The 24,177-nt window shown below is 39.9% G+C and overlaps 1 protein-coding gene across 1 annotated transcript; it reads left to right on the forward strand.

Moving 5' to 3' along the window:
* Positions 1-198: 198 nt before the first annotated feature.
* On the forward strand, positions 199-18,163 carry tdrd12 (tudor domain containing 12; the record flags this gene model as incomplete). The annotated part of the gene is made up of 35 exons (XM_083666523.1): positions 199-223; positions 1,156-1,346; positions 1,565-1,701; positions 2,995-3,114; positions 4,547-4,602; positions 5,400-5,485; positions 5,608-5,827; positions 5,969-6,033; positions 6,132-6,220; positions 6,342-6,408; positions 7,215-7,327; positions 7,617-7,670; positions 7,886-7,969; positions 8,156-8,216; positions 8,428-8,535; positions 8,770-8,955; positions 9,251-9,404; positions 9,533-9,660; positions 10,881-11,072; positions 11,650-11,778; positions 12,058-12,175; positions 12,345-12,484; positions 12,610-12,821; positions 13,018-13,099; positions 13,280-13,461; positions 13,649-13,856; positions 14,641-14,733; positions 14,821-14,993; positions 15,268-15,519; positions 15,920-15,987; positions 16,249-16,333; positions 16,419-16,532; positions 16,838-16,991; positions 17,510-17,570; positions 18,090-18,163. 35 exons carry the CDS (start codon positions 199-201, stop codon positions 18,161-18,163), a joined length of 4,281 nt encoding a protein of 1,426 aa, XP_083522649.1.
* Positions 18,164-24,177: the final 6,014 nt, after the last annotated feature.

Raw genomic sequence — 24,177 nt, forward strand, 5'->3', positions numbered from 1 at the left:
TATTTTTATTTTTAATTTCTTTAACAGATGGGCATAACCTGTTTTGTCTTGTGCGGCGAAGAGACCGTAAGACCCTAGACATTACACACGTTAAGTTAAAACTAATAAGGATAGGGTGCACATGAGTAAAACAAGAATTTATTTTCCAGCATTGAAAAAACGGCCCAGTCCTTGTTTTCACACAGACTGCGGACAGAAATGGATGCTCCTGTCTATGGTGAAAGTGAAGTTCATGATGGACATGAATACATACCGCCATCTCGTGTGCAGCGGAGTACATTACAAATTATTTACCCAATCACTTTGATAACCACGTTGCTGAGGTGGATGACAGGTAGCAAATTCTACCTGGACGAGAAACACACTTTAATGATACTGTCAAAACTAAAACTAACCGAAACAGTTATACTTAAACTAAAACAGGTACAAAACCCATTAAAGTCTTGAACGGAGAAGCAGTGCTGACGGGCTAGCTACGATGTTTGAAAAAAAATACAGCAAGAGCTCGCTGTGATGGACCAAGCACTTTACCCGTGCAAGTTCTGTGTTAGTTGTGTTGGACTTCGCGCTCAGCTAGTTTCCAAGCCAAATGATTTCAAACTTTAAGAAGGCACAACGTGTGAAATTGCTAACTATCATGCTTCAAAGGCGTGTGCAAGCGAAAACCTGCTAGCTGAAGTTATTAGCCAAGAAAACCGCCGTCTACCGTATTACCCAGACTGCATTTCAATTCTCCTGAAAAGAAATTGAAGTCATTAGCTAGCAAGTTAACCGTATGCAGGTGCTTAGACTATAGTTAGAAAAATTAGAAAATGCACGACTATAACTAACCATTTTAACCATTCATGTATAGCTCATAGATTTGAAGAACAGGTTTAAGTCATCACCAAGCTGAGTTTATTGCTGTGTTGTGCAAGCTAGCTCATTAAATGAGCAAGTTTCAATTATATGTAATACAGCCACATTTCACGTCCAATATTCTTTGTTATAACTTGCAGTTGGCCAAGCTGTTGGGGGTTTGAACGATGCTTGAAATATCCATTCTGAAGGTAATTATTTCATCATTGCATAAGTTGATAGTATTAAGAGTGGCTGATGTTTAAGTGAGAAATTCTGACCTTGTTACCTTGCATCTTTAAAAACTAACCTGTGTAGTTGACTTGACATGCTTTCTATTGAAGGTTGAGAATCCGTTCTGTCTCTGGGGCCGGATTGTGAAGGGAGCAGGGACCGACCCAGAGAGTCCAAAAGAATATGATGACCTACAAGTGAAGATGAACCTCTTCTATCATGAGGTCAACCAGGATGTGCAGAAGATAAAGCCCTCATCTATAGATGAAGGGCAGGTAATAATGACTGTACACTGTTGCACACATTCTCCATTTCCAGTACCTATTCTGTAGACATTTTCATGGTATAAGAAACACATGTTGTAGTTTATGAAAGTATGACTGCATTTCTAGATCTGCTTGGCTGGCTTAGCCCATGCATGACTTGAATGTATAGGTGAATGACCACAGCTCTTCCTACAGGAGAACTTGCATCTACTGTGTTGCTCCCCCAGGTGTGTGTGGTGTACTTCTCTGCCCTGAAGAGCTGGTGCAGAGCCATAGTGGAGTCTCTCTTCCTGGGTACTGTTGGCAGTCAGGCCATGTGCTTCCTGGTCGACCACGGAGAACACATCATTGTCTGCTCAGATGAGTATGTCCCGACTCTAGTACTGAATTATAGCTACATAACTAGAAGTGTGAGAAGCAGATGCAATGCATTGCTGTAATGTAAGTAGGGATGCACCAATATCAAAATTCAGGGCCCTTACCGATTTTTCATAACGTAATCGACTGATACCCATACGATTATTTTTTTAAACGTATTTACCTATTTGTAGCCTGGCATAAAATAAATCAATATTTTGCTTTTGATGATGCTTTTAATGCGCACAAATTCAATCATACTACAAAGTGATGGGACAACTTCTATATATTTTCTTTTTAATAAAAAAAATAGTAATGTAAAACAATGATGTAGCATTTGTACCTGTTTAAGGGCCCAGGGAATTATAGTTTTTTTTTGTTTGGTAGAATAATGATAAAGAGACACATGGTGAATAAAGAACCTTGTTTATAAAGTTCAATACTGAGTCCAGTTTGTCTTCAACCCAGATACAAAAACTACAATTACTATTACATTATTATTAATACAACTTAACCCCTAGATACCTGGACCGACTTTTCTTTGTATGAAAATTAAAAATTTGTTTTAACACACATCAGTATATATGCAATGCTGCATTTATTCATGTCTCTATGGCTTTTTAAATGCAAAAAAACTTTTTTTAAGCTAACTTTTAAAGAGATGTTTTTTTATTTTTTATTATTATTATTATTTTATTTTTTTTACAAATATAGGCAGTTAACACTCATCTGTGTGATGGAGATCCAGACTCAGCTTTTGAGTCAAACATTTACATTTTTAAGTGACCTATACCTTTTCCAAAAATACTTTACTTTACTCTGGCATCTCTGGACATATGAGTATTTTGCATCCATTGAATATCAGAAACTCACCCTTTTGACCACGTACAAGCAGAATTTCTGTATTTACCGACTTGTTATTTCCAAAAACTTTCAGAGAGAATTTACGCTAGTGTAATTACAACAATTAGCCACCAGTGTTTATTAGGATCTATTGTCCAAGACAGTACATTCCTTCGGTGAATTGATCGCTCACAGGCATTTTACCAGATGTTCCAAGACATTGTTGCCTAATGCAACATCGGGCTTTAAAGGGTTAAGAAAATATTTGTCATCAATTATCATGCCAGGTTAGATGCAATATCGGTTTGAACAATCAGTAATTTTAAAGCATTCGGCCAATCAATTTCTTACCATTACCGGCCAATACCGATTGCTGGCCGATTAATCGGTACATCCCTAAATATAAGCATTATGACATTAGAATTGTCTCAAAGAACCATTCTATTTTTTTCACCAGGGTCCGAGCCCCATTGGAGAAGTTTTTGCAGCTGCCGTTCTGGGTCAGAAAGTTCCAGCTTGCTGGTATCCATCCCATGAGGCTTCAGGTGTCCATCTGTAAAGAGAAAGCTGAACTAATGTAAGGGTTGACTATAGTGCCTTAAAGAAATGTTACGGGATAATTTGTATAATTTCAACCTGCAGTTCTAAAAGTAACTCTTTAAAACTCTGTAAAAACGTCTCCCGTCACGTGCCCTGCAGTCTGCGTGTGCATGGATTCCACTGAGCCTAAGCCAATGGAACGCAACCCAAAAGTGAAAGTTAAACTTAAGGTATTGCTGCGTCGAAATACTGTCACTGATAAACTAGGGCAGGGCATAAAATTAACTTTTTGGCCTACCAGCCAAGGTGTCAGGTGGATGAGAAAATTCACCAACCATTGATTATTTAATTTTTTTACTAGCCACATTATTATTATTATTATTATTTTTTTTTTAAACCAATGTACTCCCTGCAGAGAACAAACCTCCTGTAGGCTTTAAGTTTTGTGCCTGACCCTGTCAAAATACAGCTAAATGTATTCCCCTGCATGTTTTCTATCTCACACGGCCGCATGTAAGTTGAATTTTACTGTTATGCTTTATTTTAGGTTGTAACCAGAGACATTGTAACTAAGAAAGCTCATAGACTCAGGAGTTTGTTTGAAAGTCAGTGAGTGAGATGCATAGCAGTTATAGTCAGCTGGAGGAGGCAGGAGCAGCAGGAGTGTCACAAATGTTTAATCAACGGTGACAATAATTGCGGATCGCACCAGTTTTTAAATTGAAGCATAGTATTCGCAAACCTTTGTTGGCTACCCGCCAAAGTGGCTGATAAGAGCAGATACAGATTTACCCGCCAATGCCAAAATCTACCCACATTTGGCGGCTGTTCATTTTTTGCCCTGAACTGGGGATTCCGTGGTTGGATGAGGTAACACAGTGTTTCAGTTCATAGATTATATTTGTATGAACTATACATTGACCATCCAAGCCCAAAATTCCAGGCATAGTCGCAAAGGTCGCGTGCCGCATTGGACCAAATGCATTCTCACATGGGCCAAAAAAAAAGAATACATTTGTTTCATATTACAGTAGCCTGTACTCAGCCTACACTCAAAGCCTCATTTTCACAGAGCTCCATATTACAGTGATAAAGTAGCCTAATCACAGTAGTACATTTTCAAGATGGGTTCATCTGTGGGCATCTGAAGGTTGGAACTAAAAATATAATTAATAATTAATTGACCAATATAGTTACAAATCCATTACAAGCAATAATAAGAAACTAGAGACAGATATGTACTGTATATTTTTCATTTTTTATATTACAGGTACCTTACCAAGTACAATAATTAGGTGTAAGTAGGAGCTGATCTATCCTTAAATGTGGGCCTGATTGGACCACCAGACGTTCCGGTTCCGGTGTATCTTTGAACATTGATGGTCTTAAATCACTGTAATTGCAATTGTGCTATTAGATTTGAATTGTGTGGTATTACTGATCCTTGAGAGCTTAAGTTTTCATTCTAGACCGTCAAATCAATGGGACAGCTCTGCTACTCGCTATCTGCACAACCTCTTACAAGGTAAGTAATTCTGTAGCATTGTAAGATGAGAAGCGTGAATTCTAATATCTGTTGATAAATGTTATATCTTATACAAGTTCAGACATTTTTGTGGTATAAAATAATGTGATTTTATACCTAATTTTTATTTTTAAAGTTTATTGAATTGTTGTTTTTTGTTTACTAATAAGAAGGCACAGACTTCAGTGTTGAGATTGTCATAGCCCCAAATCAGCACTAACTATACAGTGTCTTCGAAAAGTATTCAGACCCCTTCACTTTTTCCACATTGTTGTGTTACAGACTCAATTTAAAATGGATTAAATTAAAATAATTTGCCATCAATCCACACACAATACCCCAGAATGACAAAGCGAAAGCACGTTTTTTTAAATTTCAGTAAATTTATTAAATTTATAGGGTCTCTGTAAATCAAGGTTAGGGTTACAAAGATATTAATTCCAAAATTATATGAACTATTATCCTTGCATTAAGATGGACTCAATTCAACTTATTGAGTATTTTGTGGGTGACACTTTTGCATTTTAGCTAAATTTAAGAGTGTCATAGCAAAGGGTCTGAATACTTATGTACATGAGGTATTTATGTATTTCAATTTTAATAAATTGACTGAAATTTCTAAAAACGTGTTTTCACTTTGTCATTCTGGGGTATTGTGTGTGGATTGATGGCAAATTCTTTTAATTTAATCAATTTTAAATTGAGTCTGTAACACAACATAATGTGGAGAAAGTGAAGGGGTCTGAATACTTTCCGAAGGCACTGTATATATTGTCTGTTCAATTGTTTACCTGAAGCATCTACCCAGATGGAGGCAGTGTTCCGTGAAACACATGCTGATTCCACTTTCATTGAGCTCTACTTGACCATAAAAAATGTGAAGGTATGATGGTGCTACAATCCATGTAGATTTGTAAAAAGAAACGTAGTTGTGAAGTGTGCAGAATTTCTAATGTACATTCGTCTTACGTTACTCATCAAAGCTAATTCTCCCTCTCCCTCCAGATCTGTGTAAACGACGATCTAGTCACCAAGAGGTTTGCATGTTTCTCAAGCGAGAAAACCCATTCCAGTGCACAGAATGGTATTGTGGATCGATCCCCTGCAATCTTGGCTTGTGACATCTTCTCGGACACGGAGAGGTTCCTGGCCACAAACGGCTGCACCATACGATCACTGTCACCCCTTGTCTCACCCTGGCAGGACCCCACTGTTGTCACGAAAGGTGAATGCACCATTATTGAGGTTTTAAAAAAAAAAAAATATAGTTTTCCCTTTTCCACAATGCTAATGCATGTTCTTTGAAAAGAGGAGATTTTGATGGTACCACTTATCATAAGAAAGCCCTCTTTATTGATTTCTTCAGTGACCAATCAGAGACCGGTAACATCAGGGCAAGTTGCATTGCAGTCTTCCAATGAAGTATCAGAGGTGAGTGTTACTGACCATATCAGCCTCTAGGAGAGATTACTGTGATTGCAATTGAATTTCCTTAATTAATTTCTGTTTTCTTTGTTGTTTTATTTAAGGGCCAAGAAAAGTTCAGAAAGCTCTCTGAGGGAGACAAAAAGAAGGTACACAACAGATCTCAGCATTCAGAGCTTGACAGTGATGAGAGGTAAAAAACCTTTAACATTGTTTTGAGAATTAACTCAGAATTGTAAGCAGATTTAAAGGACATGGTTATTTCTCTATGTGTGGTTTTAGAATGTATTTTTCTCTCTTATTTCCTCTTTTAGGCACCATGGTTTGGGAGAGGACACAGAAACTTCTCTGGTGGCAGAGTTGTTAAAAAATCTGAATCTGGTCAGGTAAAATATTGCCTTTTAGTTTTGTAATAGCTCTAAAGACAGTCAAATTAATTCCCACTTTTTCTCAACAGATTCCTGAAGTTTCTGAATCCTGCTTCGAGTGCTCAAAGGCCGATTCCTCATGTGAGTTTGTGGCTGTTTTTTGTTATGTCTCATTCCTACATATTGGTGATTTATCATCCAAACCAAACCATGTTTTATTTGCCAATCAATCACTATTTTGGAATGTGATATTTCTGCACCACACTCTCCTCAGAGATTTCGCTTTTGCACTTGTTGCAAATTACGCTTGAAAGGATTTTTTTTGTCCATTCTAATTGAAAATAAAACAATTACAGTATCTACAATCGATTTGCTCAGAACTGGAACGATTTCCTCGTCATAGACTCACACAGCCTCTTTGTTTTGGTTTTGAAGCTCTCCCCACCATGGATGGGCACGTAACCGCGGAGTGATTACTAGCTGTGAACAAAACGTTTCCTATATCTTAATGGAGTCCTGGAAGTATATGTGACAATCGATCGATATTTTTGCATAACTACGTTGTTTGCGATTACAATAAAAGCAGGTCTAGTGTTTATTGCCCCTACTGAACAGTTTGTTTCTCTGAGAAGATTTTGGCATTTTTCAACAAATAATTTAAATGATGCTAAACTAGTAACTGCCGGAATCCTGTTTGCTGTGGTAGCAAAGTAGAATCTTTCACAACTGGCTTTTGAGGACTCAAGGTAAGATCTTTCACCTAAACATGAAAATAGGCTGAACCATCCCTTTAAGTACTGTGGATGTTTTGATTTTTAGACTGATCTTGATGAAGAGAATGAAGATGATGATGTTCAGGGGATCTCTGGGGCTAAAGGCGAAGAGGAGCTGGTCAGTGCAACCCAACAGACCATGGATGAAACAGTAGTATGGTATGAATGCATATTACAGAACCGTCTACTACCACTTCTCACATGCATATTATTTCTACCCTTTCAAATTCAGTGCCCTCCATAAGTATTGGAAAGAGGAAGCATTTTGAAATTACAAAAGTATTATTGAAAAACATTGGGCCAAAAAGTGGAAGGTTCTTGACTCGCCAAGTCAATCTTCAGATTGAAGACAAAATGCTTCCTCTTTCCAAAACTTGACAAGAAACTGGCACTGTATTTTATGTGGTGATGACCTGTTGTAATTGTCCAGATCTCTCTGTTTTTGCAGCAATGGTGAATGTAAAACTGATGATCCTATTCAACAGCAGGGTACTAAACCAAGGTGTGCCTCTATCTGATTGTTCGACTTCATGTCTGTCAGCATGAAGTCCATGTTACTATTTGAAAATAAACATTTGTTTAAAACATTTTATCTTTCTTTGTCATATTAAATGCCAAGGAAATTATTTGTGTATTCTCTGTGTGGTACAATGTTGTGGTTAATTTGGTCATTGGTTTGAAAGGCTCCTGTACTGAGTTGTACCTCACAAATTTCAGTACTCCCAGTGACCTAGCTGGAGTCCTTACTCAGGAGGCCTTTGCAGAGCAGCCAACCATTGAGGATGAGCTAGCCTGTGCACGGTATGGTCATCCTGCCCTGTGCTGCTCTCTTTGGTGTCTTTTAATGCTAGGCTCACTTGAATTTGAAATACACGTCATGACAATTCATAACCATGGCTTTGGGCTGTGGTGGGAGTTTCAGTGCATTGGTACAAACATGTTTGAGAAATCATACCAGTGACCAGAGTTGCCACTGTGTCTCTGCAGGTTGTTGCAGTTGCTGAATCCTGACCCTCTGAACTCGGACGTTGATTCATCAGATGTCACTGTAAGCACTTTGGATCAACATTTTATGAATGTGTGAATGCATGAACTGCGTGAAAATGCATGAAAATAAAAAAAATATATATAAGATAAAGGCGTCTGCTAAATGCCATAAATGTAAAATGTAAATGGCTGTGCAGGTAGCAATAACCTAATGAATTTCCTTGGCACCATTACGTCTATGCGTGACTGACTGACCTTGTCATCCATGTCAGATCATCCGTAGCGATCCAAGCAGTAGTGGAATTGTGGTGCATTCTGCCTTCACTCTGGACCCGTGCACCAGTCTGGCCAATGCTCCCATCACTGATACCTTCCGCAGGGTACGTTCTGCTCTCTGTCATGCACTGATAGTCCTGAAATGTGCTGTTAAAATAAAATTATATCACTCAATTACACCTGGAATACAGATTAATTATGTTTATACATTTTATATTAATACAATTATTTAATGAATGTTTATACATGTAATCTGGAAGATGTGAAATCACATCCATTGATGTCAGATGTCTAAGTCAGATGTTGTGGTGACGAATGTGTATATGTATTCTCTCCAGATCCTAGTGAGAAAGAAGTATGCTAGGCCGTCGGTGGCTGAAAGCTATTGCTGGCCAGCAGTTGCCCGGGGCGGTGACACAGTCCTCATCTCCCACAGCGGAGACGAGCCCCTCACTTACCTCCCCCCGTTCCTGGCCCACATGCAGCTGTCCTCAGTCTTCAGCACCCTCTCCTCACACACCGGGGTGAGCCCAGCACACAAACACCAGACTGTAGGGTTGGGATGATGGAAACATGGAGATCGCTGAGTATCTGTCTCCAGGCCCTTCTCCATAGCATCAAAGATGTGATTGTCTGTGTTATTAACAGACAAGCCTCAATAGTAAAATATGTAGAATAGAACAATATGGTTCCAACTCCAGCACTTTCCATGCTATCAGTAGGCTGATTTGGATGTGATTTTCTGTACTTACAAATCCATAGTAAAAAGATCAGTTGGTGAGTCAAGATACCCATGTCTTGTTGTCTGGTGTCCCCCAGCCCATAGCAGTGATCCTGTGTCCGGGGTGGGAGAAGGCCCAGACTGTGTTTGACCTGCTGGAGGAATGCCAGACTGGCCAATCCCTCCACCCCATGATTGCACTAGTGGGACTAGGGAAGGATGAAGCCAAGATGTTCAAGATCCAGAATAACTGTAAGCCTATTGTCACGGGAGCTCTCTTAGACTTTTTCTAGTTGAAGTCAAAGAATATGTATTTTTTTGTTGAATTACAACATTAGATTTGGAATTTGTCATTCCCTTTTTAACCCGTCTGTCTCCAGGCCAGATGGTTGTGACCACTCCCTTCAGCCTGGTGCGTCTGATGGCTTTCCACTGCTTTCTGTTCCTGCGGCTCTGTCACTTGGTGCTGGACGAGGTGGATCTGCTCTACTCACAGGCCCCAGACGAGGTGAGACAGAGAGAGCGAGAGAGAGATGTGCTGACTGGAATGTAGTAAGTAGTAAAGTAATAGAATGCAGCAAATTATTGTAAATTAGTGCTGGAGCTATAGCCGGTTTAAATCAATAGTAGACAAAACTGGCAACTTTTAATATGTTTTGGTAAAATGTTGAACAGTCACTTAACATGTAAAATTTGATTGTACAAGTAACTGCGTATAAAATAAATAATTGTTTCTCTATTTATCAATCAGATAAATAGAGAAAAAGATCAGGTCATTATTGAGATATGGATATGGATTTATGCCTAATTAGCATTAAGAACATCTTTTAGCCATTGTTTTCTTATGAAAAAGGAATTCTGTAAAAAAAATTATAATAATAATAATTTTGCCCCACATAAATCGGTATGACCCAAAAATACAGTATCAGTAAGGCTCTGGTCGTTATATGGTAACCCCCTGTTTATGTGCTTTTTATATATCCTGGCACAGGGCACCAAACCGTGTGATTAAAGACCATAAGCTAGGTAGCTAAATAACAAATCCAAGAGACTATGGAGGAAAGTTTTCACTGTCTCTCTGCAAAGCGCGTTGTTACTACACACATGCACATTAAGCCCGGGGCTCGTCTTTCCTCGTTGCTTGGCAGAGAGCTCAGAAAAGGTCAAATTTTGAACCTGCAACCCAATATTATCCCATAAAATGCATATGCCATGTCTCTAAATCAATTGGGCTTCCCGAACATAGTCCGTTCGTTGTGACAAAACGTTTATTTTTTTCTGAGATTTGCTGTATTCTACGAAGTTGTATCTAACGCTGCAGTGAGGGAGGGGGGGGGTATAACAATGTAACATTGCTCATGTTTTCATTCCAGCTCCGCTCTCCCTTAGTGACAGAGGTGCACAGTTTGAAAGACAGTCCTCCACTGAGTCAGAGAGGTTAAGGCACATAGACAAATTTCCCAAATTTGCAGTTGTTCCCCTTCAACAAATCATGAAAGTTTGAATCATGTTTACCCTACCATTGCTTACAGTGAATTGTTGAGTTTGGATCAATTCCATTTCAACTCCATCACAGAAGAAATATGAAATGGATGACATATTCTGCAATAAAATAGTAATTAACCTGATTGATTCGCAAAGCCCAGTCTTTAGCAAACTGTTCTTCTCAGCACCATCTCCCCATGAGTGTTGTCTGACTGCATTGTTCCTTCTCACCCTTCTCCTCAGATGGCCACCATTCTGCAGCACTTCCAGAAGGTGACAGACAGTGGGGGGCGGGCTTCCTGCCCCAGGCAGATCATCGCCGTGGGCAAACGCTGGAGCAGCCAGATAGGGGGGCTTCTAGCAGACCACATGAGCAACCCCTGCATCATCATCACAGTGACTGAGGAGGCAGCACTTTACGGCAACGTACACCAGGTCAGCTTAACCCTAATGCTTGATGTTGTATATAGGCAACAATGTCTTTAAACACTTGGTAACATGTCTGTACACCATCAATTCACAAAAGTAAATGACTGTCTTGAGCAAGATATCCTAATAAACATTTTTAGCACCATTTCGTGGCCGATTGTTATGATTACATCAGACTATGTTTTCTCTGTAAAATAGTGGAAATCACAAGTCTTTAAACAGAAATATTCTGCTCCTCTGAAAGAATCTCGTACGTGAGTTTCTGAAATTCAATGGATGAAAAATGCTCATAAGATCCGGAGTTGCCCGACTAAATTTTCTAAGAAAAATATAATTTTTTGGCAAAGGTATAACCACTTGAAATGGTAATGTTGCCTATATGCAACATCAGGTGTTAAGGACTGTAATCACACATTTATGCTTTGCATAGGCGTTCATGTAAAATAATATTTTTGTGGCTCAAAGGCTATGGGTGTTAACTGCCTATATTTGTACAAAAACATTGTACACATTGTACAATTACATTAAACGCATATAGGCAACATTGCATAACTGTATGAGTGTTGACATTTTCTCCCCACAGATGATCCTGATGTGTCTGGACTGCACAAAGATCTCAGTGCTGCTTGGTTCGTTGGACTTCAACCCTGAGGTGGCCCAGAAGACCCTCATTATCGCTAACTCTGCAGAGGAGGTTGAGCATGTCTTTAAGGTACAGCACTCTCATGTCTCTCAGACATTGTTATGTCTGCTCACCGTGCCAATGTCTACACGTCTCCTGAATATTGTAACTATTAGTTTGAGCCATTTTAGTTTAGCAGTTACCTTTGTGGCAAAGGAACTTGTATCTTGTCATGCAAAATATACATCACTATCTTGGAGAAAACGTACTGTCAGAGTATAAAAAATAAATAAATGATAATTGGTCATTTATTAATTCATGTTTTTAACTACATCTATTTGATCTTCCCTCCTTGTATCTGTCATTCAGGGTGTGAGCAATACATCTGCATTCTCCCTGAAAGCTCACGAGGGTTTAACATACCAGTTTGACTTTGTGATTGAGCAGTGGAAGAAAGACATCGGACTTGGCACTCATGTTATTTTGGGTAAATTAAATCAATTAACGAGTTGACAGTTTAAATCTTGTCAATTTCTCATTGATAATCTTCAATAGCGCTGTGCTGGCTTGAAAGAGACCCTCTGCTAGTTTCTCCAGTTGTTACATTTGTTCCTGGTAAGAAGTTTACATTTCTCCCCTTTTTTGCTGTATTCCAGTCACCACCAATGAGTGTATGAAGGCGCTGGGTGTCAGGGATGCTACGTGTGTTGTGCATTACGGCTTCCCAAGCTCCCCTAAACTGTTTGGCAGTCGTCTGTTCTGTATGTCTGAGAACTTTCAAAACCTCTCTGACAAGGTAGGACAGACCAGCCACCCTCCTTTTGTGAGAAATGTGCTCCATTCTCGCTTTCCAGCAGCATGATTGTTCAATCTCAAGATTATACTTGCTGTCTGGACTCACCAAAGTCTTTTCTTTAACAGGAGAAGAATGCGGCCCACCCTGTGAAGTCAATTCTGCTGCTGTCTGAGAGGAACGCCCGTCACGTCATCGGGGTTCTGCGTTACCTGAAGCGCACTGAGGCCTCACTGCCCCCCGAGCTGCTACACTTTGCCCAGGGGGTCCTGCAGGCCAAGGAGGAGCAGAAGACAGACAGGCCCCTCTGCAGCTACCTCAAGAGCTTCGGCTTTTGCAGGTCAGTGTTTAGAATAGGGCCGAATTTACCTAAAATGTACTTGATTTGACATTAATAATCTGCTAACATGCAACAGTAGTCAGTTAAACCCTGAATTTGGCCAAAGGTAGCTATTATGCATGTAGGTATGTGTCTATGAAGAAAGGTGAAGTGGAACTAAACTCTGTAGTGCTTAATAACTTTCTTTCTGTTGCAGGGACAGTAGTGTTTGTCCTTATCGACACAGCATCAGCCCCAAACAGGACCAACCACTTCATCGAGACTCAGGAACCATAGTGGTGAGTCAACATAGTTTATCAAAACACAAATTTGACCCTAACCCAAATGTCATTCAGAGTATATTATATGGATAGTAATGGGTGCTTGTCTATCTTCCACATTGAGATGAACCTCTGTAACATGCTTATCTGTGTATATACACTTACAATGTTTCCCTTTTCACCCATTTGTCATCCAAGATTTTGCCCTTGCACATCAAGACTGCTTCCCTCTACTATGGCCGCATTGTGAGCAAAAAAGACGACTGTTATGAGAGCCTGGCTGCAGAAATGGTCTCACACTACGCCAATGAGAAACTCTGTGCCAAGGAGGTGCTAGAGGGAGGACTCTATGGAGTACAAGAGGAGGAAGTCTATCATAGGTCAGAAAACTCCCCACCAAACACATGAATACAACATTTCAGCTATGAAAAGATAATGTTCTCAATGTCAACAATCAGGTGACTTAGAGAGTAGTCCCATTTGAGTGTGTTTTGTGATTAGACAACAAAGAGGTGGCTCCTCTGAGACACTTAATCATCTTCACGCTCTAATCTTCATCTCTGTCAGAGTGCGGGTGACCTCGGTGCCAGACGAGGGCGGGCGTCTGTTCTCCAGCGTGATGGTGTTGTTCCTGGACGAGGGGCGCGAGCAGAAGGTGAAGGCCCACCAGCTGCTGCAGCTGCCTGCTCATTTCCACAGCCTGCTGCCCCAGGCCGTGGAGATCATTGTGTGCCGGGCCAAGCCCATTGACTGTGAGGTGGACTGGAACCCCAAGGTCAGTACAGTCACAGAACTCAAGTATCAGCAACTTGATGTATAAAAGAGACATTAGTGCAGTAGAAATTACAATGAAGTACTGTATTAAAAAGGATGGTTCAGCCTATTTAATTTTGACCCTGAATTGTCTTCATAGGCCAGTACTGAAAGATTCTCAGTTCTCAGTCCATTATCTGCTTTGCTACCGCAGCACAGACTAACAGTATTCCTGAAAGTAGACATCCTAAGCTACACACTAAATATAATTTTATCTGTATTGAACCACTTTGAAGTTTTACCCCAATGTCACACTTTGGCCCCCTCATTTATGGAATGAGCCATATAGCCACTATTAAACGTTGAAGTTGAAGTTTCTGATTTTGGCATGTAATTTCAATGATGCTAAAGTATTTACCATTGGAATCCTGTCAATTGGAGACGGCGCTGCTAACTGTTAGCCTGTGGTAGCAAAGTAGATAACGGAGAACCAGAGAATCTTTCACTACTGTCCTATGACAACTTGGGGTAAGATGATATTTCACCTAAACATGAAAATAGGCCGAACCATGCCTTTTAAGCTAATGGCTTGTATTGAGATGATCACTGGATACATAGACATATTGCCAATCCAAAAATATTTTAGCTACTTTGTCGTGCATGTAGAGTGGATCTTGTTGCTGAACATTGTTAGTGGACAGCATCTCTTTCATATAGTATAATGAATAACTGTAGAAGAACATACAATGACATTCCAAGGGTGTAACTTACCTGCTCTTGGCTCACCATGTCTCTCCTCTGAGCAGGCCACTAGAGTCATTTGCCAGAAGATCAAAGGCCTGCAGCACCAAGCCAAGGTTGTTCTGAGTCTGGGAAACACAGTCTTTGTTGATCCCATGGTAGGCATTCATTACACTTTACTATAGCAACTTGATAACCCAGAGTTCTCTCTGAACTACAAGCCTAACCCTTGTCGCATGTTGTAGGTGAGAATGACCCGTCTGCCAGGCCTGAAGACGTTCATAAATGAGTACAACGTCCACGCTGAGATCATGAACACAGGGATGGGCACCAGCAACCCGCAGCACCTAGACCTGCTGAAGGAGCTCTGCCAGGGGGCTGTGCCAGCCAGTGTTGGGGAGATAACTCACAGCATGGGGTGAGTGATGAAGCTTACAGCACCACACACCAGACATCCTAGACCTAAAGACATTCAGTAATGTTCTCTGCGTTTCAACCCAATGTTAAAATGCGTGCTAAAATCAATCCTACGTCAGGGGACCCATGACATTTAGTTTCTATGTGATTTGTAGATTTGTCATTCTCCACCTAGTTCCCCAATAGTTGCTGAGAGAACTTCACTGGCGCGTGTGTGTGTGTGTGTGTGTGTGTGTGTGTGTGTGTGTGTGTGTGTGTGTGTGTGTGAGTGATAGGCCGGAGGGCTCTGAGGTGACTCTGGAGGACATGATGCAGGCTGCCGAGGAGACCCTGGCCCACCGGATGAAAGCAGCCATTGAGAGCCTGCGCTGCGACCAGGAGGTCTCTGCAGACCCACCCCAGGTCCTGACAGAGCTCCTGGATGCCCCTGAGCCATTTGAGGCCCCTGTACCTGTCGCAACACAACCAAAGATGGAACAGTGGAACAGCCTCATAGCCAACCTGACAAATGCCACTCAAATGCTGAGGTTTGTTTCTTTACTTGCACAGAGAGTAAGGGGCTTCATAAACCTTCCGATGATGGACCTCACCAGCTGGGTTCCTCTCTGTGTCTCCTTCTGTTCTCTCTGCTGTTTTTCTTTGGTGCCGTCGGTCTAACCTTAAGCATGATTTAGGCATAATTGGAATTGACAATGGCTAGATAAAAAGTGACGCTAAGACTGTTACAAGTGCTACGACAAATAAAAAGCAATGTTTGATTGTTGTGATTTCTCTCACTACTCTATGCAGCTTTACCCCATGACACATTTGAGTGCTTTTAGAGTTTGTATGGCAAGTGTGAATTGTGAACTACTGGTCCTGTCCTCTCTGTGGTGCCTTGATCTCACATCTACATGTGATGTTCACAAGACCTCTGTTGTCATGCAGGAATACAGGCCTGAAAGGATTCTCTCCCAAAGAATGGATTTCCGCAGTCCAATCCCCATGTGAAAATGGTATGAAAACATAATTGTTTGCATGCAACCCTGCTTTCAAATCAATATCTCTCTTGTGCGTTTTAATGTGTTGAGCTATGAGCCACATATTTATTTTTGCCATATAATTCGATATTTTTGCTTGAAAATATGCCCTGTGAAACTGATCAACAATATCCACTTAAATGTATGACTAGTCTACCATGCTGTTCATCATTGTTTGTGCCTGATGAGGCTGGCTCTCTTATCCTCATCCTATATAATATTATATGTCCTATTTAGGTCATTTGATGGGTGACAAGCAAGTCATTAATGTTGAGAAAATCAGTAGTGTTGATAGAGCCATTGCAGTGGACTCACTAAAAAGGTACTTAAATATTTTTTTGCCTATTTCGGAATACCAAGTTATATTTCGTCTCATCATGGATATACTGTGTGCATGTCTGTTTCAGTTTCCACCCACAGATAAAGTGGTTTCAGAGAGATGACACGGTCATTCTGAGAATAAAGCTAATCAGCCCTGTGGCACAGAGATGTGAATTCTTCCCAGGGCGAGTGGTGTTCAGGTTTGTTGTGCTGGACATTACATTTTTACGTGTCAGTTTGGACACCTGAAACATGTTCTCTCTTTTAATTGGTAATGAACGTTATGATCCTTTTTATCACTCCTCCACTTGTTGACTCGTTGAAGGTCCATTTTGCAACTTTGACAAGGCGAATTACAGATTAAATCCAAACAGCCTCCCAGGCAAAAATAATAACACAAACACATTCCAAATGGGCTTGTATGTCATCATCAATGCTGTCTTTGTCGAAAAGGGAATAGTAGACGTTGCATTGATTTATTGACTAATTTATTAATTCTCTGTAGTGCCACTGTTAATGACAGACCATACCGTGCAGACCTGGAGCTCCATAGCACCATTGCTGCTGAGAGGTGCTCCTGGGAAATGAAGTGCAATGAGCCAGTCATAAAGCTAATGAAAAAGGAGAGGGGAGATTGGAAGATGCTCCTCAAGCAAAAGGCAAGTGTTTTTCATCAATCTCTTGAATATTCTGAGTCACCCACTTTGCATAGGCTTCATGTAAAATAATATTTTTGTGGCTCAAAAGCTGAATGAAAACTTAACTTATATTCATTCTGGATCTCTTCGTCACACATCTGAGTGTTAACTGCCAAAATTTGTAAAGAAAAAAAAAGAAAAAGAAAAGCCATATAGGCATGCAGATTGTTTTGAAATTTTCATTTTAGTTATTTTTTTAGTTATTTTGGTCTCTTTGGCCAGTCCTAATCACTGCTTAATTTTCATGCAAGGAAAACTGGGTTTGAGTATCTAAGGGTTAACTCCTGTTTTGGGTACACACTTCGCTTTGTGACCAAATGAAAATCATTCAATTGGAATGAGAGTTATGTTCACTGTAACAGAAAATAAGTACTAGTTGATACATTATTGACATTCCTTTATTTGATATTGCTTCGTCATTGTAGTAGTGTATGAAAATATGTTTTTGACTCATGAAAATTGATCATGCCGTCCAACAGAGCTCTTTTGTAAGTCTGGACTTCGATCATTTCGAGGAGAATGAAGAGAAGATTCCAAATGGTAAGCTATCAATCTCTTAACACTAGACTTGCCAAAATGTAAATATACGTTGTGTGACATTTATTAATTAAATGATTGTTGCTTGTGTGAAAGCTACGTCCCATCTCCTATTTATTTATTTTTATGAAAAAAATATTTTTATATTTTAGCATTAGAATTTCAAAATTGTGAATAGAATAGAATCTGGAAGCATTTAGAGCGTTGATTTTCCCCAAGTGCAAATGTTCACACGTGAATGGGACGGAAGAGAGAGGATTGATTGATCAACAAGTTATATCAGTGAATGTTATATTCAATATCTAACCCTTCAAAATACACAATGTGGTAAAAAATTACACTGGTTAGTGCTGAGGGCATGGCAGTTCTAGTGTTAAAGCCGTCCATTTGTATCATCCACTGTACTAATGTGTGCCACTGCCCGAGCTTTGATTATGAAGTTGTATTGTTCTGCTGTATTAAGATATTTGCTCTGTTAATTAGCCCTCAGGGATCACCTTGTTTTGTGATTGTTGTCACCAGGTCGCTTGTTTGTGGAGCACACCGGGGAGGAAGGCTGCTATGTGAGCTCAGAGAGTGGCAGTGAGAGCGACTGAATACTTTAACGAGAACCCCTGTCAGTCTTCCCTGAAATATCAACTTGGAGCCCTCAGAGGATTAAGCTAGAATGGGGTATGCTGCTGAGGCACATCTTACAAGTTAGCAGTGCCTAGCAAAGAAGAATGTCTCAGTTCAACAATGGTTATTCAGTTTGTTTTTTTACATGGCACCAAGGGTTTTACTTCTGCATTGCAGTTTGCTAAATGTAAACTTGTCTGCTTGAAGAATTCGTGCCAATCACTGACAATTTTAGGACATTTGATATTATAGAATAAACAAAGCCTGTTGTTTTAGGGTAACAAAAAAAATTAAAAAAATAATATCCTTCTAAAAAAAAAAAGGCTGTTTTGAACACCATTTAAAGAGGAGCTCCAGTGGCAACTACTTTGCTTTTTAAGGAAAACAATCCCACAAAATTCAAATTTATAGAGCTTAATCATAAAATCTAATCATTTTGTAAATATTACACACACACACACACACACACACACACAAAATCCATGAGTATTCCTGAGATGTGGCCGACTTCCCCATGCAACTAAAACGCCACGTTCAAGGTGATTGTCCTGAGAAAGGCACTTTGCAGAATCCCTGATCTGCCAGAAATGACTCTACTGATTTTTGTATCAGGGCCAAAAAGTGGAAAGGTCTTGACTGGCCAAGTCAATCTCCAGATTTAAATCCAATTGAACATGCATTTATTTGGCTGAAGACTTACAGCAAAAATACCTCAAAACAAACAACAGAAGATGGCTGCAGTACAGGCCTGGCAGAGCATCACTAGAGAAGATGCCAAGCACCTGTTGGGGTCAATGGGTGGCAGACTTTAGGCAGTTATTGCATGCAAAGGATTTGCGACTAAAACTAAACATGAGTGCTACATTTGGAAATTATATTAATCTGTCCCAATACTTTTGGTACCCTGAAATAGGGGGGACTATGTATAAAAGGTGTTGTCATTTCTGAATGGTGAAACCAATATGTACACTAATACCCTCAAATAAATTACACTGAAGAAATTAATGTGATTGGCAGGGCGGAGGGCAGTGAAACGAGTAGACGCTCTGGTTCGATCATTCAATGCAATATCTTGGATGAAAATGTCTCTGTTTTCACAGGTGTGATGTGTCATCCCAGACTCCACCTTTAAACCTCAGAGTAATTGTTTGATTTCAAATCCAAACTTTTGGAGTATAGAGCCAAAAGAAGAAAAAATGCTTCACTGTCCCAATAATTACGCATGGTACTATAGCTAATAGAGTTACACAGGTGTACAGTTTCTTTTACCTTTTCCTTTCCGATTAACTAGCATTTGGTTCTGGTAACAGTTTGTTTAATAATTTAGTCAAAACTGAAAATGAATACGCTAACTTAAGAGACTAGAGATGGCTAACTTAAAGGCCCATGCAAACCAGTTTTGCTTCCTGGCTTTTCTTGAAAAAAAATACTTGGAGCAGTAAAAAGGGTTTGACTCAGTCGCTCGTTCAGAGGGTTATATTTGACTCTGGGCACTAACTTCACAAACAGGCTAGCCACGTCACACTTCGGAGCTTTGTAGCTGTTTGAAATGTCATACGTCACGGCATGTGGTGCCCAAAATAGACACACGTCAATTTTCAAACTGAAAATTTTGCAATAACATTGTGCAGCACCAGGATGTCATTTATCAGCAAAAAAACTTGAAAATGACTAAAGTGGGCCTTTAAAGACTACCTTAAAACTTCCAACCGGTATGCATTCTCTGTTGATATTACCAGATTACTACAGCAAAGCATTTGATTCTGCGCGACCTTTGCAACATGACCGGTATTCTACAGTCCTACAGCGGCATCTTTGTAAGGACACATTAATATATTACCATATCTATCATGTATCTGATTAATCTTGTTTTGACTTATTGTAGGCAAATGTTGGTGGATATTTGTTCTCAGTATGGTCTACACTCATTGAACACTTTATTAGGAACACCTGTACACCTTCTCATGGTAGAAGTGGTGTAATAGTGTGGGGAATGTTTTCCTGGCACACTTTGGGCCTGTTAATACCAATCAATCATAGCTTGAATGCCACAGCTTATTTGAGTATTGTTGCTGACCATGTGCATCTCTTCATGGCAACAATTTACCCATCTTCTAATGGCTACTTCCAGCATGATAATGCACCATGTCACAAAGCAAAAGTCGTCTCAAACTGGTTTCATGAACGTGACAATGAGTTCAGTGTTCTTCCTAGTCACCGGATCTGAATCCACTAGAACACCTTTGGGATGTGGTAGAACGGGAGATTCACAGCTTGAAAGTGCACCTAAAAAATCTGCAGGAATTCCGCGATGCAATCATGTCATCATGGATCAGAATCTCAAAGGAATGTTTCCAACATCTTGAGGAATCAATGCCATGAAGAATTGAGGCTGTTTTTAGTGCAAAGGGAGGCCCTACCCAGTATTAGTATAGTGTTCCTAATAAATTGTGAAGTGTGTATTCAGCTCTGTCATATCGTGGGTTTAACCACCGGTCTCTAACAATAGCTCCAAGAGTCTCCAATATGTCCTGGGTGCGCTCCGTTGTTAAAAAAAATAAACGTCCGGGCTACAAAAATAAGTTTTGCGGTAATCAAACGCTAGTTAATCGGAAGATAATGTACAAGAAACTGTAAACCTATATTGAACCGGAAGTAAGCAGATTTTTGACGGCACACTTCGGCACTCTATATGAACCGACTTGATCTGACCAAAAAGACTGAAGCGTCTCACTTTAAGCTGTCTTTGTTTTGGGTGCCGCCCTGCTGAATCTACCTTTTTAATTTTTTTCCCAGGACATCCCCAATCTCATCTGAAGCTTGTATTACCTCCTCTGTATTCCTAATTTAGGGCACATGTATGTCACCAAGTCCTCCAACTTCTTTTTCAGCCTAGGTCTGGAAATACATTTGATATATTAAGCCAAAACTGTCTCTAAACATTACATTTTTGTACCACAATAGACAAACAGGACAATTCAACATTAGAATATGATCTTTCAATTGAAAAGGCAAATTTACATTGGAGTCCCTCTACAGTTGCTTGCTTTGCTGGGCTGGCTAGCATGGCCACCCTCAGTATATCCAAACAGCAGCCACCCTCAGTCTATCCACTACAGCATTCACTATTCATTCTCGTTCTTGGAAAGAACAAACAATAATACAATATTTTGTATCACTGCAAATCTGTAAACATCATCCGTTTTGGTGTTGTGTGGTTCCTTCCTGGCAGCAACTGTTTGCTCTGGTTTTATTTTATTTAAGTGAATGATATTGAAGCTGTTGCTTTGTAAACAAATAGTTGGAACATTTCATTCCTTCCAATGCATGGAGTGAATTAATTAGACTTTGTTTATAGCACAAAAGGGAGCTTCTGTTTGGAGCTTTCACAATAATCATCACAGGGGTGGTCGATCTGTGGGCTGTGGGGCTGGTGTATGGGCCAGTCAATCTGTGGGCTGCGGGGCCGGTCAATCTGTGGGATGTGGGGCCGCTCGATCTGTGGACTGCGGGGCTGGTGTATGGGGTCACTTGATCTGTGGGCTGTGGGGCTGGTGAGCGACGACTGAAAGCCCCCCAGTGGGCTGAAAGTTCAGGGTCGTTTTGTTGTCCCAGTCCGTCCCTGCCTACCACATTGTTTAGAAAAGTAGCTGGGCCCGGTTGTTAAAAGCTATTAGTCGATTTTGTAATACCCTATTTTGCTATAAATGGAATCTGACTGCTTATATTGATTTAGCTTAATGAATCGGGGGCTGGTGGGTGGGTTACCATCCGGTTACGTTTACCATTGCCAAATATTCTATCGAGAAAGCTTTGAGGTGCTTTGGGAGGTGGGGAGTTTAACCAGAAAGTGATATTAATGGTCTTTGGTTTAACTAGAGTATTCTCTGGAGGTGCACATGTCAATATTGCCGATTAGAAACGGCGAGTGAAGTGGTAGGCATACTAACCACATACTGATTAGTGAACAAGTTCTGAAACAGATTGCAGTGCAGTGGTCCCAAACGGGGAATTGAATGCACACTGCTCACCTGTGAAATTATGGGGGGGGGGAAAAAGAAGAAAAAAAAACTAGGTTATTTTCAAAATCTAATTGAAATTTAAACAGCACTAATCACTCACTATGGTGAACTGTCTAAATATTTTTGGAAATAATTTGAGTAAAATGACCCTTTAATGCTGGTTGGAATAATTATAATTAAATCATACATTTAATTTAGAGATGCATCCGTTTTTGTTCTCAGCTCAGTTATCTTCCTCCAGATCTCTGTATTAACTTGCGAAAGTACAATTTGATGTGGCTCACCAAGTTTCTCTAAATTGAGACATTTGAGTAATTTTAAATGGAATGTGTACTGGTACACTTAGGAAAAAAGATTACTCTGCTGTATAAGCAGTTTTCTTTCAGCTGAGTGTTGAAGAGCCCTTTGAAGTTTCGGTGCCATGTAAAACACTTTTTGGTTCCATGTTGAGCACAGGGAGTCTCTTCTACAGGCATTGTGGTCTATTGTGCTATTAAAACGTCTCACTAGCTTTTAAAATATGTTCATGTTTATTTGACTAGATTAGTGACAAGCATTCCTAGATGTGTTAAATGTAGTGTCAGGAATTAAAGACCCGAAAACATTTTTTGGAGGGTTGTTGTGTTGTTTCAAGTAGGTTTGTTTTGTTCCCATAGACTATAGATCTTAGGGATTGTCGTTCAGATTCAAGTGCTAAACAAGAGTGACATTGTAAAGATTTTCTGATTGAATTTTGAAAATGAACTTTACATGTCTTTATTTTATTTGTTTGTATTCTTCTGTATTGTGCTGCTTGGATTGAAGTATAAATTAAAGTTTCTTGATTTGTTGTGACACTGTTTATTATTTGTAATTTTCTATAGAAATCTGTAGCATATTCTGTCCACCTGAACCCCACCAAGGAATTGCTCAATTTAACTGACCCAGGCTCTGAATTCATTTTCAACATGAATGGAAATGGAATGCCAATCTCATACTTTTCAGCATCAGCAGATGGCAGTGGAAGACAATTTAACATGCCCTAGTCTAGCCTTGGGTAAAGCTTTTCACTGACTTGTCTATTCAGATGATCTCAAGGAAGAGGAGTTGGAGAACCTACATTAGCTTTAACTGTATTTGCCCATCTTGTTCTATAATTAACAATTTGAAAGTATTTTACTTTTCCAGCGAATTGCACCAGCATGTTTTCACCAAAAGGCCAGTATATACCAGGCTCTGAAACCAGGAATTTAACTGTTACCCCCTTATACATGTAACTAGGCAGAATCTCAGTCTTTCCTTGATTCCTTTCTCCTGACTTCAAAATATATTGGAGGAGAATGCCCAATGGGATGAAACCTCATACATTCTTGAGAATGTCAGGATAGATAGACAAGGAGTCAAGGAAAGACTTGAGATTTGGCCCAAGGCTCATGTATGCCTCTGCTTTTTCTTCAATTCCTTGCATCCTCTCTCTCTACTTCTCAAAACACACTGTTGAAGAAGGCTTGAAGAGGAGACAAGGGCCCTTTCTCAATTGTTAGAAACTTGATTTGAAATAGCCAAGAACAGATGAAGCGAGGAAAGACTTTTGAGATACACCTCTTACTCTGAGTAAGATTGTGAGAGTCTCTAGAAACCTAGAGTTCAAACAATTTACATTTCAGTAGGTTGAATGCGCATGGACCCTCTAATGTAACATTTTCAAAACATTATTAATATTAAATGAGCATATGAAAATGTGACCTGTTCAGTAGAGTTTTGTCAAAGATCTACTAAGATGTTTTGGGTCGAAACCATTTTTCAGGCCTCAGGGAAGTGACCAAAAAGCTAAGACCATGTAAATGATCTAATCAATTTATCTCTCAGTATATAAACCATCACAGGTGACAACCTCAGTAGTAGCAGCCTACAGCCAGAAACCGTATGATCAGTTTAGTGTAAAACGTCTGGGACTATGAGCACAGACTCCCTTTGCTGTAGTCCTTTGA

Source organism: Argentina silus, assembly GCF_951799395.1.
Source record: "Argentina silus genome assembly, chromosome: 3".
NCBI classification, from domain to species: domain Eukaryota; kingdom Metazoa; phylum Chordata; class Actinopteri; order Argentiniformes; family Argentinidae; genus Argentina; species Argentina silus.